This window comes from Aythya ferina (genome assembly GCF_964211825.1).
Source record: "Aythya ferina genome assembly, chromosome: 2".
Classification (NCBI taxonomy): Eukaryota; Metazoa; Chordata; class Aves; order Anseriformes; family Anatidae; genus Aythya; species Aythya ferina.
Window position 1 is genome coordinate 160728049 of NC_140297.1, and position 17098 is coordinate 160745146.

At 60.1% G+C, this 17098-nt stretch overlaps 1 protein-coding gene and 1 long non-coding RNA gene across 4 annotated transcripts in view; one reads left to right on the plus strand and one right to left on the minus strand.

Moving 5' to 3' along the window:
- The window catches only part of HSF1 (heat shock transcription factor 1), a 36903-nt gene that overhangs the window by 7739 nt on the left and 12066 nt on the right, over window positions 1-17098 (minus strand). For 2 of the 3 annotated variants that reach the window (XM_084508556.1, XM_084508555.1), the window contains exons 5-9: window positions 6591-6666; window positions 6282-6343; window positions 4938-5034; window positions 2170-2306; window positions 652-885 (exon numbers count right to left, since the gene is read on the minus strand). In XM_084508556.1, coding sequence (XP_084364682.1) covers window positions 652-885; window positions 2170-2306; window positions 4938-5034; window positions 6282-6343; window positions 6591-6666 — 606 coding nt within the window. Of the gene's footprint in view, window positions 1-651; window positions 886-909; window positions 1993-2169; window positions 2307-4937; window positions 5035-6281; window positions 6344-6590; window positions 6667-17098 lie in introns of those variants that run through there. The other variant, XM_084508557.1, reaches the window with a different exon arrangement.
- LOC311431263 lies at window positions 6673-12868 on the plus strand. Its single transcript, XR_014689321.1, has 2 exons — window positions 6673-7325; window positions 7375-12868. It is a non-coding gene; the product is annotated as an uncharacterized lncRNA (long non-coding RNA).

Below are 17098 nucleotides of genomic sequence, written 5' to 3' on the forward strand. Positions count from 1 at the left end.
GCTCTGATGCAAGCTGTGAGCAGAGCCTGGGTGGGAGGACATGCTCACCAGGACTAGGGCTGGGTGGCGAGCTGCAGGTTGGGGCAAAACTTCCCCTACTGACCTGGGGGCAGCGGGGCCGGGGCAGCCTCCCGGTTCCGAGCCTCCCCTGCAGGCAAAAAGCCCCGGGGAGAAGCTTCCAGCAAGCGGTGGGGGAAGGCGCCCGTGTCTGCGTGCCCGTCAGCTGCCTTCGGGCTGCGAGCACAAAGCAGGAGCTTCCAAAAAGCTCCAAAGCAGGAGGATGTGCGGGGCCCGAGACAAAACACAGCTGATCCCACAGTGACTCATTTCTGCGCCGCAGGAGCGGAGTTTGAGCGAGCCCCAATTTAGCACAGGCATTTTTATCCATTCTTATTTTGGCAGCCACGTGGCCCCTTGCAGCAGCATCGGGTCCCTGCGTTGGGGGTGTAAAGCCCTGCACGGGGTCAGGAGGTGGGCTACTACCCCCAACACCACGGGGAGAGGACAAAATATCTGCCCCGGCAGAGCCACGGGGGAGCTCCCTGCACAAACGACCACGTCTGCCCCCAGAGCTGCGGGCTGCTGGCATCTGCAAAGCCCAGCAGCCCAGAGCAGTGGGGTTTGGAGGTGAAACAGGAGAGCAGCACTTACTTGTCGAGGCAGGCAACGCTGAGGCACTTTTCCTGGGGCTGAGGCTGTGTGGTGCTGTTGCCAGCGGCAGCGGTCGTGGTGCTGGGTTCGTTCTCCTGCAGGATGGAGTCGATGAACGTGGAGGGAGACAGAGGAGTTTCGACAGCAGGAGGGTTCCCTGGGCTGGCCTCCTCTATCTTGGGGCTGCGGGAGGGACTGGGGGGCTCTTCTTTGATCCGGACCACGGGACTACTCCTGGGGGAAGGAAAGAGAGCGGGTGAGGATCCGGCACCGACGCAGGATCAGTTCCTGAGATCTGCTCCCACACAACAGGACAAAAATCCTCACGTCTGCTGCTGCCTTCCTCGTGTACAAAGCCTCCGGAGCCAGCTGCAAAGATGAGGTTGAGAGAGCACCCAAATATGCTGTCACCACCGCCCCAGAGCCTTCTGATGGCAGTGACCCCTTTGTGCCAGCCCAGCCTGGGCTCTGCCCTTAGCCAAAGCACCCGGGCATTTGCAGAGGTTCTGTTTTTGTGGGAAGGGAAGGGAAGGGAAGGGAAGGTGGCCCCTTTGGTCAGCCCTAATCCTGCAGATGGGAGCCCTTCCCCACCCCAGCTCGCTGATTTGGGGCGGCAGAGGCTCAATTAGTCCTCGTGGCAAGGACAGCAGCTACAAAAGAAGGGGGAAAGGGCCCATTAAGCCAACATATGGTCTATATTGAAGAGCGAGCGCTCCTGGCAGAGGGTGTTCAGGCAATAAATGGCATTTGTGGGTGATTCAGCACCTCAGGGGAAGCGCCGATGCCAGGAATAACCTATTAAAGGGAAGCAAAAAGGCAACCACAAGGTGCTAAAGAAAGATGGGCCCGGGGGGGCTCAGATCAAGAGCCTCCGAGCGGGGTGTGAGGGCTGAACGGCCGCACTGATGGAGCTCAGGAGGCTTCCAGCAGTACCCAGAGGTGGTGGCAGAGGCACACGAGGCTGACTATGAGCCACGAGACGTGCAGCACTCGCCTCTTGGGGCCTGTGGACCTGAAGCAGGTGAAGGGCACAAGGAGAAGGGCTGCTGGCTGCCCTCTACGTGCTGCAGATCCTCAGCTGCTGCACCTGAGCTGCTGGGGATGGACCTGGCATCGTTACTCCCAATTATTTTTTGTTCTCTGTGTCTCCTCCTCTGCGCAGCAGTCTGTAAGGGCAGGGCAAAGCCACCCCAGCTCCCAGGGGGCTGGTAATTCCACCTGACGGGGCTGACACACCGCTGAAGGTCTGTTTCTTGGGGACTGGGACCCCTCTGGGGCTTGCTCACGCTGGGCAGGGAGGCAAAGGAGCAAACGTTGGCTGAGTGCAGGATTAGAGCTGATCTGGAGAAATAAAAGTCTGCTGAGCCGGCAGTGTCCTGCTCCGTTTTTGGCTGTCACCCCCGGGGGATTGCAGCCTCTGCCACGAGATATCAGCTGTACTGATATCCTACAGCTCAGCCCACCGGGTAACAATCCCCAGGAAGCCAACGTGAGGCTGCAGGAGAGCAGCAGCGTTACCTTTCGTCAAGGCTGCCGCTGGGAGATGCTGAAGGGCTGGACTGGGCGAGCTCCGTCACGTCGGAGATGATGGGGCCAGAGTTGGCTGAAGAATCCGGGGAATAGAGGTTGGAGCCGCTATAGGCTGGGGAAGAAGCCTGAAAGGACAAAGCACAGCGGCTGTGGGGTGGAGCACAAGGCACAAAGCAGACAGCGACCCACGGGGGCTCAACACAAAACGCATCGCCCACCCCACGCACTGCCGGAGGCACACGTCGGGCCTCTGTCCCCTAAACTCTTCTTGGAAACGGTGAAATTTCAAAAGTAACAATATTGGATGCTTTCCCTGGATGATTCAACACTTGGACGCGGAGCAGCTCTGCGTCTCACCCCTCCCCTCCCACTCTGAGCCTTTCTTTTATGCTCAAAGGAAAGCCGAAGTTCTCAGGACCTAGAGATGAACGAAATTCAAGGTGTGAGGAACACAAGATTCCCCGCTGGCTGGGGACCCGGGGTGGGGTCCCACGAGTGGCACAGCACCAGGCCACCCACGCCAGCCGTCCTGGTGCAAAACCACTCTGCAATTTCCACTCAAATCGGGGCCGTGGCAGCGTCAGCATCCAGTGCTCGTGCTGGCAGACGGCTCTGACAAACCGCCCAGCGATCGCTCCTTGCCCCTGAGCTGGAAGCCACGAACACTTGGGGCTGCGAGGAGCCGGCCACACGGGTTTCTCATAACGAGCAGAGCCCTGAGATACCTGGAGGAGCTCCCAGAGGCTCTGCGCAATGCTCGGCGCGCGGGGGGAACGAAGGCACTTCTAAAGCTGAGCTCACAGCGCTGGACGGGAGCTGGAAGGGGAACAGAGCCCTCGCACGGGGTGGTCTGGCAGCAGGAGAGCTCTTTAACGGGGCTGAGATATTTTGATATTTCGGGTCTCGGCTAAAAAGCTGATCGGATCAGCCGGGCACAGCAGGGCGCTGCGTGTCGGGAGCTGGTGGTCTGAATGCAGTGCCCCTGGAAGCAGGGACAGCCTTTATTTTGCTGCAAGCAGCCCGGCGAGGGCACCCGGCTGCTCTCCCAGCTGTAAAGGCTCGCTCCTGAACCACAGCCCTGCCAGAAATTCAGTGCGAAGAACCTCGAAAAGGAGGTTCTTGGAAAAAGCCTTGGAAAAGGAACGGCAGCTGCTTCCCATGCAGGGGGCAGATGGGAAGAGAGCCCCGAACCTGGGTGGCGCTAGGAGATGAGTAACGTGAAAACACCCACGTTGAGACGGGATGGAAGGGACCAGCACAGGCCAGAGGTGGTGAAAAGCAAACAGGGAGCAAACACCAGCAAGAGGCAGGGCAGCTCCCGCATCCACGGCACCGCGCGGCATCAAAGCAGGGTTCACACCGTGTCCTGGCAGCGCTCCTGTGGCATTGTGGCAGGGTCTGTGGGGTGCCAGGGTCTGTGTGGTGTCACAACAGGGTCTGTGTGGTGTCACGGCAGGGTTTGTGCAGTGTCAGGCTTTGTTCAAAGTCACAGCAAGGTCTGTGCAGTGCCAGGGTTTGTGCAGTGTCACGGCAGGTTTTGTGCAGCGTCAGGGTTTGTGCAGCATCATGGCAGGGTTTGTGCAGTGTCATAGCAGGGTCTGTGTGGTGCCAGGGTCTGCAGAGCGTCACAGCAGGGTTTGTGCAGTGTCACGGCAGGCTTTGTGCAGTGTCAGGCTTTGTGCAGCGTCACGGCAGGGTTTGCTGCAGGCACGCTGCAGCTGCCAGGTCCGAGGGAAACGCCAGCCCCATTGACCCACCTCCCTCCAGCAGGCCAGGAGCAAGAAGCCCGCAGCTCGTCCCAGCGAGGACTCGGGGCCAGCTCTGAGGGGTGTGGGAGAGGAGCAGCACCCCGAAAGCTGCACGGATGATGGGAGAGCAAAGCCAACACCTCGGGGCTCAAAGGGATCCAGCAGCAGTTTGCAGGGCAGCCCAGAGCACGCAGACAGACTCCTCCTGTGCAGCCACGTCGCCGTGCCCCCCGAGGCTGCGTGCTGCTGGGGCTGGGTGCCCTTCAGCCACCGCAGCGTGGCCAGGGCTGGAGCAACACCCTCTGTGTGACGGGGTGCCACACAGCTCTGCTTTGATGGGTGCTGTTCCTGCGAGGGCTGCCTGGCTTTGTTTGGTGTCCCCCACCTCGCCCCCGGGTCACAGCGCAGCTCTGGTCACGGGGACCCTGCTGCTGCTGCTGCTGTCCCTGCCTGGCTCCCACCCTGTCTGGCAGCAGGCTGCTTGCAGGGAGTACCGCTAATTGCACACGGCCACGTTAATTAGCCAATAGCAGCAATTGCTCAGCAAGGGCCCGCTGACATCGGGTGCATTTTGTGACAGACCAAAGCAAAGCCTGAGCCAGCAGACGTCAGCTGAGCGACGCTGCCCTGAAACCCCCCTCGGCTGCTGGATGAATTCAGACAACCCTTGCTGGGTCTGCGACCAAACACGTGGCCCCTCACGAGAGGCAGCAGGTTCTGAGCTCAGGGATTGATGCCCCGTGCCCGTTGGCATTTGGGTAACACCCTTAACAAAATGCTCAAACCCCTGCTGAGCCCTGAGGGGTGAGGCAGTGGGGCTGGCAGATCCGGGTGGCTCTTCCCAACCGAGCTGGCAGCTCGCTCCCTGCTAGCTGGGGCAGATCAGAGCCCCGTGGAGGTGCCGTGCTGCACGAAGCAGAGCAGCCACGAGCAGATGTGGTGCACGGGTGAGACCTCCCCGGGAAGCCGTGTCCCCACGTCCCCGTCCCGGGCGCGCGGTGCACTTACTGCGTACGGGGACGAGCCGTGGACGTGCTCCAGGGAGTACTGGCGACTGTATTTCGGCATGGAATGTGCTGAACTGCTGTCGTTCAACATCAGGGGGCTGCAAAAGAATCCCAAACACCACAGGGGTCACCGCGCTGCCAGCCCCAGCCTCCAGCACCACCCGGCCCCAGCCTAGCCCACCCCCAGCCCCACGATGTGCACCCCGCGGGGTCTGGGCACCCTGGGGTGGCCACCTCTGGGCAGGAGGCCCAGCGACACGCAGCCAGCCCCCACGGGCAGCCCCTCGGCTGGCTTTGCAAGCCTGTGGAGCAGAAATGCAAAGCCTCAGGGCTCGGAGAGCCCCCGTGAAGCCCTTGGTCCCCTCCTCTGCGGGGTTTCTGGCGCTCAGCTGCGGCACGAGCGCCGCTGCGGCCCCGTTCTGTACCTGAGCGCTGCGGAGAGACGCTCCCCGTACGGGATAAATCATTGGGGCACGTCTCGGACAGGATGGCAGGACGAGGCACTACCTTCATTAATAACAATCGAGCCTGCTGCGGCGGTGCCTGCCATATGGCGCGGCTGGGCACCGCTCGCACACAAAGGGGCAGCCCCGCAGCCAGCCGGGCAGCTCGGGGCCAGGGGCAGGGGCAGCACGGGGGGCCTGCCCCTTCCTATGGGACACCAGGTGGGTGAGGAGGTGGGTGAGGAGCCCGTCCACGGGACGGGACCAAATGGGGCTGTTGTGGTGGTGTCGGAGGAGAGCCAACGGGAGAAGCATCTCTACAAGCTCTTAGGACGAAGCTGTGCTGCTGGGGTGAAATTGTGATCCTGGGACAAAACCCGTAACGACTGCCTGGCCCAGAGCAACCAACCCAGCGATGTTCTCAACCTCTTGGGGCACTTCAGTGCTGGACAGGCCTCCAGTGCAACTAGCGAGGGGCAGAATAATCCACGGCACGTCTGAGGACGGGCTTGATTACTCTGTGGAGATGTCAGCAGCCTCTGACAGCAGGAGGCTGGCCCTGGTGGCCCTGTGGGGTAAGGCCCAGAACGCCGTGGCAGTGCCAAGGCACCGCTGTGCGTGCTGCCCTTTCACAGAGGGCAGGGGTTGGGGACAAAGTGTGTTCTGCATGGGCTGATGTGGCCTGGCTCGCAAACCCTTCCTGGCGTCAGTCGCATCGCAGTGTTAGCTGGTTCTGGCCGGAGCAAGAACTTGAGGCTCACATGATCCCAATGACCGCTGTCCAGTCCTACCCCACTGGCAAGGCTGCTACAGAAGGCAGAGATCTGGGGGACCCACTCTGCTGATCCTCTCTTTATTCTCAGACAGGGAATCTTTATCTGGATGTAGAAATGCAGACTTACATCTTCCTCTTCACCCCAAGAATACGGTTGGATTGCACCAATGAAATCAAAAACTGGATAAGCTGTGAGGAGAAAAAAAGGAGACCCGTTAGGGTGCGTGCTGTGACACGGATTAACCCACGGGCGCCAGCGGCTCCCGGGACCCCTCGGCTCAGAGCACGGAGGGGAAAGAAGGCTGGGGGGGCACAGGACGTGGCAGCCAGTGGCCTTCCAGAATCTCAGGGCATCACAAGGAAACGCAGCAGCCAAAATTGCTCTGAAGCAGAACAAACACCGCCGCCCTGCAGCGAGCCGTGAGCTGGGGCTTACCTTATTGACAACTTTCTGCTGCTGCGCGTGCTTCTGCCTCAAGCTGGCTACCTCCCTCCACAGCGCCTCGTTCTCGCTGCAAGAGAAGAAAAGGCCAGCTGAGAACAAACGCGGCCAGGCAGGCGGAGCGAATAAAGCCCGGGGTGAGTCGGAAACCTGCAGCAGGGGATCTGCCGCCGCCTCCAGACGCGGGCTCATTTCCAGCCTCGCGGGGCCGCGGGTGAAATGTCGCTCATTAACTCTGCTCCGCCGCGATCCCAGCCCGGGAGCAGCCTCGCACACACGGGCAGGGCCGCGGGGCCGCGCACGCAGCTGCTGGGAGGCATTAGCGGGGCCCTGCGGGAAGGGCTGGGGGGGCAGCTCTGATGTGGCCCAGGGGTGTGGGGTGGGCACGATTCGGATCCAGCTCCTCCAGAGGTGTAAACGGGAAGCCACCGAGGCCCCGGATGGCACCGGGCTGCCCGGCGGAGCTGCGCCCCTCCGGTTCCCACCAGCAACCCCCCAGCTCCAAATGGTTTTTTAAGCTTTCTAGGCAGGTAAATGAGAACAGCAAGGACTGGCTTGGTGCGTGCTGCGAACACAAGAAGTAGTGCAGAACTCAGCAATAAACCTGCGTTATTTCTTCTTGTTCCTGAAGCTCCTGACCCACGGAGCCGTGGTTTAAGCCGTGTTTTTTTGGGGCCGCGGTGCTGCTGTGCTCCCCGTACAGCCAAGGACTCCGAGAGAGCCAGCCCTGTGCGTGGAGCCCCCCTTGGCCCTGCTCCATGTGCAGGTCACTGCTCAGGCTGTGGGTGCCCTTTCAGGGATTCCTCACAAGCTTTCACCTCGGCAGGGCTCCGCGGTGCAGCCCCAGCCCAGATCAGATGTCCCCTGGGGTCCACAGGGCACCAGCACAGGGTGGCCACCGGCAGAAGCCCACCTGGGAATGGGTCAGGCCCCGTTTGCCCAACAATGGGGAGGGCAAAACTCAGATTGGGGAAACTCTCCCAAGGTCAGGGGTGGCCACAAAGATGCCCAGGGTTGGAGCAGCTCTGCCATGGGGCCGGCTGAGGGCTGGGGGTGCTGGGCATGGGCTGGAGAAGGCTCCGGGGGGGCCTCCTGATGGGCTGCCTGTGCCCAAGGGGGCTGCAGGAGAGCCAGGGGGGCCCTTTGTGGGGCTGTGGGGACAGGATGGGGGGATGACAAACTCACAGGGGGCAGGAGGAGGTGAGATATAAGGCAGAAATTCTGCCCCCAGGGGCGGTGATGCCCAGAGGGGTGCCTGGGCCAGGGCCTCAGCCCCTTTCGGGGTGCTCAGAGCTTTTGGGGCACTCGGTGCTTTTGGGGCACTTGGTGTTTTTGGGGCACTCGGTGCTTTTAGGGTGCTCGGGGCAGCACGGTGACAGCCTGGGCGCGCGCGAGGGCCGCGTGCCGGGGAGCAGCCGCCGTGCCGAGGGCGCAGCTGCTGCTCAGCTCAGCTGCTGCCCCGCTCCCCGTGCGCCCGGCCGCCAATTAGGGCCGGGGAGGAAGGCTGCTGCTCCGTGCCCCGCGGGGCCTCGCGCCGTAAATTAGCCCGGCTCGCCCCAGCGCAGGCCACCTGAACACCCCAAACCACCCGGGGACTTTGGGGGGGTGGCCGCGCACCCAGCGGGGCCGGCCTCGGGGAGGAGACGCGGCCCCGCGGAGAAAGCAGGCGGCGGGAAGGGTTAAGCAGCAGCGAAGGCTTTAATACTTTCTTTAGCACGCTGTTTTACGAGGCAATTAAACGCCGGCGAGGAGTTTACAAGGGCCGGTTTCAAACGTTTCATTTCGGGAGTTATTAAAGCTCTGCGGAGCGCCGGGCCCCGGCGATATTTCACGGCGCGGCGGCAGCCGGCCCCGCTCCGCACCTGCTGCTCTTAAACCGCTGCTCCCGGGGGACACGTGGCCCCCCCAAAACTCCCCAAAAAACCCCCCAGCTCCCCCCCGGGACCCTCGGCCGGCCCCGGCGGCCGGGCTGCAGCGGGAGCAGCGCCGTTATCGCGGCATCGCAGGAGGGTGCGGGCGGAGGGCACCTCGCGCATCAGCTGCTCGCGGCCCCCCCGTGCCGCCCCCGTTATCTCCCCCGGCCAGGAGAGCCGCTCGTTTATCACCACAGCGAGCCGGGCCCTCAGGAGCAGCCTTCAGAGCAGCGTTAATTAGCAGGCTCAGGAGCGGGGCTGTCACCCGCCCTCCAGATAAAATACTCCCCGGTGGAGCCACGCCGGCGTTCCCAGCAAGGCTGCCTGAAATAAATGATTGTTTGCTACCCGCTGCTTTGTGATTTCAAGGCGATGCCATCGTCCTGCAGGTTCCCACCCTCATCAGGGCTGTTCCTACCTGGCCTTTCTCTCAAAAGCCAGCTCCTGGGAGCAGGTAATTACAGAGGAATTTTTAATCCGCCCTCCTCTGCCCGAGGGCGAGCTCCAGCGCCCGGCTGCAGCGAGGAGCCCGCGGCCACCAGTGCGCTCACCGACAGCAGGCATGGAAAAAACTTTGTTCCAGTTCATCCCTCTCCTGTTTGGGAGGTCTGAACCCAAGGAACTCACCCTAACACACAGCTTTCAACCTCAGCACGTGCCCAGGACCGTATGTGAGCACACTCGGTGGGCACGGAGCTCGTAGCGGAGCGGTTCTGCACCCAGCGCTGTTCCCAGTTTCCATCTCACGCCACGAGGTTTAGAGGTGGTGTTGCAGCAAGCCGTGGATTCCTTCATCAGGCAGTGTGCCCCCGTTCCAGCGTTTCAGGCAACGGTGCACAGAAAACAGCTGGGCTGGGACTGAGCAAACCCAGCAGGATCTGAAGGGCCCGGCGATGCCGGGAGCACGCGACAGGTCCGGAGCAAAGATCAGGGTGATGGGTGCCACGGCCTCACCCAAATTTCAGACTTTGCCAACCCAAACGTACCCCAGCGCCCTCTCACAGACAGACACAACCCTCTTTCCCTCCTTCTCTCCTCCCTCCTCCAGCAGCACGGTGCTGGCCCCACATCCTCACGGTCCCACGCGCTGCCGAGCCCTGCCCCGGGGCTGCTACAGCTCCCGTGTGGGGATGGATGGAGGGCAGCAAGCCCAGAACTCGCAGTGGGGCTGGAGCAGAGGAGCTGCAGCAGCCCCTGCCGACCCCAGCCCCAATTTTGGGCTAGCTGTGGTGGTGGAAACGAGGGAGAGCAAAGCCTTGCACCGAGAGGGCAGCCCTGAGCTGCTGGCGCTGCAGATAAGTGGTTCTGTGCGAGCAGCGAGCGGCCCAGCCGCAGCGGAGCCAACACACAAAGCGAAGGCAAAGAGGCAGCAACTGCTCCTCTCCCTGCTGGCTGCAGGCTGGAGGTATCAGCTGAAGTCAGCAGCTGGCAGATTCAGCGCGAACAAAAGGCGGCGGCTCCCCAGGCACCCTGTGATTGAGATGCAGAACTCGCGGGACAAAGTCACACAAGAAAAACAAATCCACCGGGGAGCCTTACGAGGGCGGTGCTGCCACCTCGGGCTGCCCCGAACCGCCACGGGGTGGCTGCCGGGTGCTCCAGCAGCGCCCACCCCGCTCCTCTCCCCCTGCCTTGCTTCTCTCCCCACCTCGCTCCTCTCCACTCCTGCCCTGCGCCTGCAGCCTCAGCAGGAGCGGAGCAGACAGCACTTTGGTTCCACACCCGGCTGGTTTTGAGCCCTTGCTCCATCCCCAGGTAATTTCTGCTCGCTGTTGAGTCCCAGCTCGAGCCCTTCCCATCCTGGCACCCTCTTTGCCCAAACCAACGTCCAAACCAATGCACTGGGACCAACACGTGAGCCACCAGACCCCACTGTTCACGGAACAGCAGTCCCAGTGCCTCACGGTGCTGCCTCTATGAGGGCTGCAGCACACGGGGAAGGGGCTCAGGGCATGGCAGGGGCTTGGGGCAGGGTCAGCATCGCACCAGGGACCCGGCCACGCAGGAGGAGGCGCTGAGCGGAGCCGCGGTGCTGACGGTGCCAGCTGTCCGGGGGCAGGAAGCAGCTGGTTCTCAGCTCGCACTAAATCAGCTACCGGGCTGAAAAGCTATTTCCAGTCCTGGCCGTGGTACGATCAATCTTCGTCTCCAGCAGGTACCACCTCTGCGCCTGCAAATGGCTCGCGCGCCCGTCTGGAAGCAGCTGAGAGAGGCGCGCTGCTAATGACCGCCCCGACCAGCGGAGATCATCTGCATTCTGCTGACTAAACAAGGATGCAAAGCACACGCATCTGTCAAAAGCCTCTCAGCACTGCTGCTCCGGCCTTTTTATCATCGCAGCGAGCTTCCAGGAGCAGGCAGCACTTGGCCTCCGCAGGCTGCAGGCGCCGACGGAGCGCAGCAGACGCAGGCAGCGACAGCAGCCCCGGTTTGCCCAAGCCCACGGTACCCAGGCAGCGAGGAGAGGTGATAGCAGTGCCCGAAAAACATCCAGCTTTCAGGCTGCAGAAAGCACCGTGCCCTAGATGCAGGAGTGGGCTCTGAGATGTGGCTGGTTCCCAGCCCCGAGCACCACGAGGTCCTGGCTGAGGTCAGCGCCCTGGCACCAAGCACAAAGCAGATTTTTGTCACTTCTCAGCACAAGGAGAGAGCATGACCCGAAGAAAGGCAGCCTGACCTGCCCCAAAAAACAGTATCACTGGTTTTGATCCTTACTTGTTCGCCCTCTCTCACTCTGCTGATACCCACAGCGCCTGCAGCAAGCCACGATGCCCTGGGCTGCACCACCAGGGGGGAGAGGGGATTGTGCCCCTCTGCTCTGCCCTCCCTGTGTCCGGGTTTGGGGTCCCAGCACAAGGATGTGGGGCTGTCAGAGCAGGTCCAGAGGGTCACAGAGGTGATCAGAGGCTGGAGCAGCTCTCTAGGAAGAAAGGCTGAGAGAGCTGGGGGTGTTCAGCCTGGAGAAGGCTTCGGGGAGACTTCCTCGAGACCTTTCAGTACTTGAAGGGGGCTTCTAAAAAGGGTGGAGAAGGACTCTTTACTCATGTGGATGATGATAGGAGAAGGGGAATGGATTTAAGCTAAAAGCAGATCAACAAGCAGATCTCTAATTGTCCTACCTACTTCACACTCGGAATTCATCCATGCTGTAGAACCGCCAGGACAGAGTTAATTTTCCTCCTCGGAGCTGGTAGGGTGCTGTGTTTGGGATTTAGGATGAGCAGAGTGCTGAGAACACGCTGATATTTACTTGTTGCAGGGCAGTGCTTACACCAAGCCAAGGGCGTTTCAGCTTCACCCTGTCCTGCCAGCGGGCAGGCTGGGGGTGCAGCAGGAGCTGGGAGGGGACAGACCCAGCACAGCTGACCCAAAGTGCCCAAAGGGCTTGGAGAAGAACTGGTCCCACTGGGACACCTCCTCCAGAGCCTCCAGAACCAACCACGACACGATGCCAGCAGAGCAGGGCTGTGCTCAGCCACGAAGCACGGTGAAGCCGTTCTGCTCAGCCCAACGCCCCGGTTCTCCAGGGCTGCAGAAACCAGGGCACTTTTCCAGAAAGGTGACAAAGATGCTTTCAGCATGAACGGTTTCCCAATAACGGTGACTTGCTCACCAACCCTGGGGTCTCACGGAGGTGGATGTGGTCCCAGAGCAGCTCACCTTTTAGAATAAAATCTGAATGTGATGTTACCCAGGTGGCACGAGGGGAGAGCCCACCCTTCTGGGTTGATAAAGACGAGATGCCTGAACTCAGCCTGTGCCTGGGGCCTCACCACATCCCCTTTAAACAGCCAGTGGCTCTCGGACTGAGTGAGAACACAGAAAACAGAATGAGATTTTTAACTGTGCTCTGCCCGTCTCCTGAAAAGCAGAGGCTCAAGAGAAAAGCAGGCAGCGCACTGCTGCTGGACTGAAGGATGCTGAACTGCGAAGTAATCTCCTCCTCCTCCTCCTCCTGGCATGGCCAGAAGCACCACAAGTCTCCAAACAGCTCCTGGGGACACTCCAGAAAAGCAAACTGGTGAGGGCGAGGCGTGGAGGACGGGACAAGCAGCAAGAAGGACACGGAGGACGCCGGGTCTCCGCGGCCAGGAGGTGCCTGCAGGTGCCGAGCAGGCACCAGAGCCCACGGCGAGGAGGCAGACGTCCCTGCGGGCAGCACACCAGGACCTGCCTGAGGCTGCCTGCACCACAGGCAGGGTTAGGAGATGCTTGGGCCGAGTTATTTCACCATCAGCATCCCAGCCCGTGCTGGTAATTAATTTCAGCTTTAGATCAGCGCGCTGAAAAACGAGTACTCCACAGGTCTTGAAGCCGTGGTTTGGAATGACCAATAAAATTGACTTCAGATGATCTCAAGCAGTGACTAAGCTCGTAAAAAGCAGCAGCGTAGATAAAACACACAGATCCCACGTTGTGCTCGGCATCGCGGGCCATCAAAGCAGCTTTCAGATCAAGCTGATGGTTGACTCGGAGCCAGCGCAGGTCCCCCGGGAGCGCACGGGGAGCCCACAAAGCACCCCGCTCCGACTGTCCCGTTTAGAGGGCATAAAAGCACGGCCCACAGCCCCGCACAGGGCTGGGAGAGCCAACAAAATCCACGCCGTTAGACAAAAAAAAAAGAAGAAAAGCACGCTTGCAATTAGTGCAGGTGAAAGCTGCTGCAGGACCCAGCCCCTTCTCCCTGCAGCGAAGGTGGGAAGTGGCCAGGTCTGTGCACGCAGGTCCCCTTTTTGGCTCTGGGGGAAATCTGGTTTATGCCCACGCAGCCCTCCTTCCATAAAATGGGGCTGGGGGGTAACCCAGTTCCAGGGTCTCGTTTTGCTGCCGCTACAAAAGCTCCAGCCCCTCCGTTTTGAATGCTTCGAGCCCAAGCGTCCCCCAGTGCCAGCTCCTTCAGCACGGGGAGCCCCTGCGGCACGAAATGCCCCAAACCAAGGCACTGCCAGGCTTCCAGGGTTCCCGCAGCTCTTCCAGAAGCCCGCGCCTTGACAGTGATATCTCACTTCCAAACCTGAACCAGGAGGGTGCCGTGACTCAACTCCGTGCTGCATTCTCACGTATTGTTAAAAGGGAAATCAGCAGCAAAGTAAAATCGTGAATTGTTACTTTGGGACGGGTACCAGCGGGCTGAGAAGTGGAGCCCCCACGAAGCCACCCCATGCAGGTGCTCAGTAAGAGCGCCGCAACCATCCTAACACCACTTCTCCCAAAAAAGAAAAGAGGAGAGCAAAGCTCCTTCCCCCCGGGGACGAGAAGCTCCCCAGCACACACCCCTGGTGCCTCCAGAGCCCCTTTGACATAAACAGGCTCGCGTGCAGAGCACACAAAAGCCTAAATTTGGTTCGAGCACGAAGGGCAGAGCGAGGAGCAGCGCGGGCGCCGCCGAGCAGCACGGACACCCCAGCTCCCCTCGCACCGACCGCGCGCGGCGCACGAGGTCTTGCGGGCTCATAAAGCGGGGTGTAAAACGCTGAAAATATCTGGCCAGCGATTTCACAAAAGATCCCCTCACGGGTTTCACGTCCTCGCTGTGCAGCCTGGGCCCCACGCTTTCCGCGCCAGTTGCAGCAGAGGCGGAACAACGCCGCCGCGCTCCCGGAGCTGCCGAGGGGAGGTGAAGAGAGAAGAGGGGCTGCAAGGCTGGGGAGCGCCACGCAGTTACTCATCTCCCAGACGATTTCCAAGCAGCTTTTAACCGGAGCGCCTCGGTCCCCGAAGGTGGGAGGGCTTCCATTAATGAGGCACGGTGACTAAACTTGGCTATCACCTCGTTGGCTTCGTTATGTCCTAGCTCAGCTTTTCTCTCACCTAGCACCGATGGATTCAATCTTTTCAACAAATGTTCTAATGCAGGCTCTATCCCCTCAGGTCAGTGTCAAACGATAATATATATGTTGCTTTTGGAACCCTGAAACCATAAAGAAAGTTACACGGGTCAAAATTATTTGCCATGATTTACGGGGGGCTTGCATACGGTAAACTAATTCTGGTGAAGAGGAATTACGCCGCGAAAGGCCAAGTCCTTGCGTCTGTTCGGATTTATTTTCACCCAGAGAAATTTCAACTTTTAAATTCTGTTAGCAACTGGGGCCTTGTAAAAGCGGCGGGGCCTTGTAAACAGAGCCCGGGCGGGAGGAAGTGCGCTCAGCGTCCCACGGCACAGCTCCGCGCACCAAGCCAACGCGGTCCCGGAGGGAGCTGTGGAGAGAAGCGATAAAAACAGGTGCAGACACCACGGCTCGCTCGCTGCTCTCAACAATCTGGTTAAGATTAAACTTACGGATACGCTCCGGCTCCCCCGGGACTCGAGCTGAGCCGAGGAACCAGCAGGAAGGGGCGCGCTGCCCTGCCCGCCTCGCCGTCCTGCCCGCGAGGGGTGGGTGCTGCGCCCCGCAGGGCTCTGCTCCTTCCTCCCATCAAAGCAGAGTCTGGGAACGAGAATTTTGGGGGACGGTGACATTGTCCCTGCTCGGGATGCTGCCTTGGCCTCACCACCCTCCCCGTGCAGTGCGCCATCAGGCTCGCTTCGCTCTGCATCAACGCTGGCGATCGCTGCGGCACTTCAGGGTAACACCGCGGTGGCACCGCGCAGCCCTAGCGCAGCCACACACCTATAAAATGATGCCCGAGGGTCTTTCCACGCTGGAAATCCCCAGCAGAGCTGCAGGAGACGAGGAGCTCGGGCAGGAGCTGGGCACAGCACGCGTGGCACGGCGAGAGCCAGCCCCAACTGCAGCCGTCAGTACGGAACCTCCACGGCTCTGCCTTTAAAAGCCCAGAAGGAAACATTTGGCTTACACGAGTCGCAGCTTCAGAAGCTAAGAAAGCAGAACAGAAGCCAAAAGCAACTGCAGAAATTCCAGGTCAGTAACCTGCTCAAATTTGAGTGTAATTAATAACCACTGCTCGCCTGCCGACGCCTCGGGACGACAACTGCCTCCCCGACCGAGGGCAGAGCTCGAGCGGACGCCTTCCCCCGCGCCGCTGGAGCCGGGCCTCCGGTCATTTCTCCCGAGCTGGCCCCCCGTGGCTCTCCAAACCTTGAAATGCTGAAAGGTGAAAGCACTGAGAAACAGGAAAGACGCCGAGAGTAACGCTTTCCCCATCAGAAATTCTCACGTGAGAAAAAGCTGCTGGTAAACGAAGCGTGAAAGCCGACGCAGCAGCGCTTTGCAGCGGGACCATTTGCTGCAGGCAGCCCGCTCACAACCGCCCTGGCCAAGCTGTGCCACTGCTACGGGACTGCCGGGGGTGCTGCAAAGGGAAACCAGCCCTGCCCGAGGCACGAGTAGCTCAGGGAAGATGTTAAATAACCAGGAATTCCTCGTGCTGGCTGGGGGAGCAGAAGAGCTGCAGTCCCCGAGGTGTCCGTGCGATGTCACGCGGTGGCACCTTGGAAGAATCCCTCCTGTGGCACGTTTGCGTGAGACGCCAGGATTTAGGGAGCAGGGAAACGGAGAGGATGTTTGAGAACAAACAAAAAGGATGTTTTACAACAAGCTGCGTGACGGAGACCTCACCGTGCCTTACTCCATCCACCCAGAAGTGCCCGGAGGGGATGTCTTCATTATGCTCCAATAAATTTCACTTCGGAACATGCAGGAGAAAGGCATCAGCAAGGAAAGAGGCATTCCCTGGAAAATGGTTAACCCTCTGGAAGAGCCGGGGAGGGCAGCAGAGGAGCATGACCACAGGATGCTCCTGCGCCAGAACGAAGGGGACTCTGTGCTTCAGCAAGGGGTGAGGGAGCCGCAGGCTGTCTGCTCCTCGGGCTGAGATCTGCTCTCTTTGCACATCTTGCTCCGTGCGGTAACTAGGATGAAGGAGCCACGGTGAAATCAGCCCGTAACTCCACGAGGCAGACGGGCACGAGGCCATGAAAAATCCTAAGCCCTTCCCCAAAGCTCACAGCCACCTCAGACGTTTGTGTCACCTGTAGCTTGCCTTTCTCGTACGTTTTGCACAGCTCTGTGGTTGTTGTTTTAGATCTCCAGAGGCCCATAAAAGACCTGGAAGAAGACAAAGGACTTGCATCCGCCAGGAGAGAGCCAAAAAGCAGAAGCCCACCACATCGCCCCCAAACCTGTTTCCAACCGAGAGCACGGAACCAGGTGAGACCCCAGGGAAGCGATATCCTGGCTGGAAAACCCTCAGCTGCCTGGGAGCACAACGCAGTCCTGCTTACACACCACAAAAAAACAGTCTCACTGCCCAAATTCAGCTTATCTACTTTCCATCTACTTGCTGCCAGAGCTAGAGACTCACCCAAATTATTCGTGTTTGACAGTGGAGCTGTGCTTAGGCTCTCAGACAGACTTTGTGAGCTAAGCCCATCAACGTGGGAAGATTTGGGAAGGGCTGTTCACAGCCGGGCAATAAAACGGCCTTCTCCGTGAGCATTGCATCGGGTGTGCCAAGGACGGTATCCAATTTAAACCAAAGCCCCTCAAAACAGCTTTCCCTTTGCTAGCCCCAGCCCACGTGCGTTTTCAATACGCTGCAAAGATCTTACTTGGGCAGAAGACAAGCTGCGATCGTAAACTTTCTTTCTGCCGACAAAGCAGCTGGATATAAAGGACACCTGGT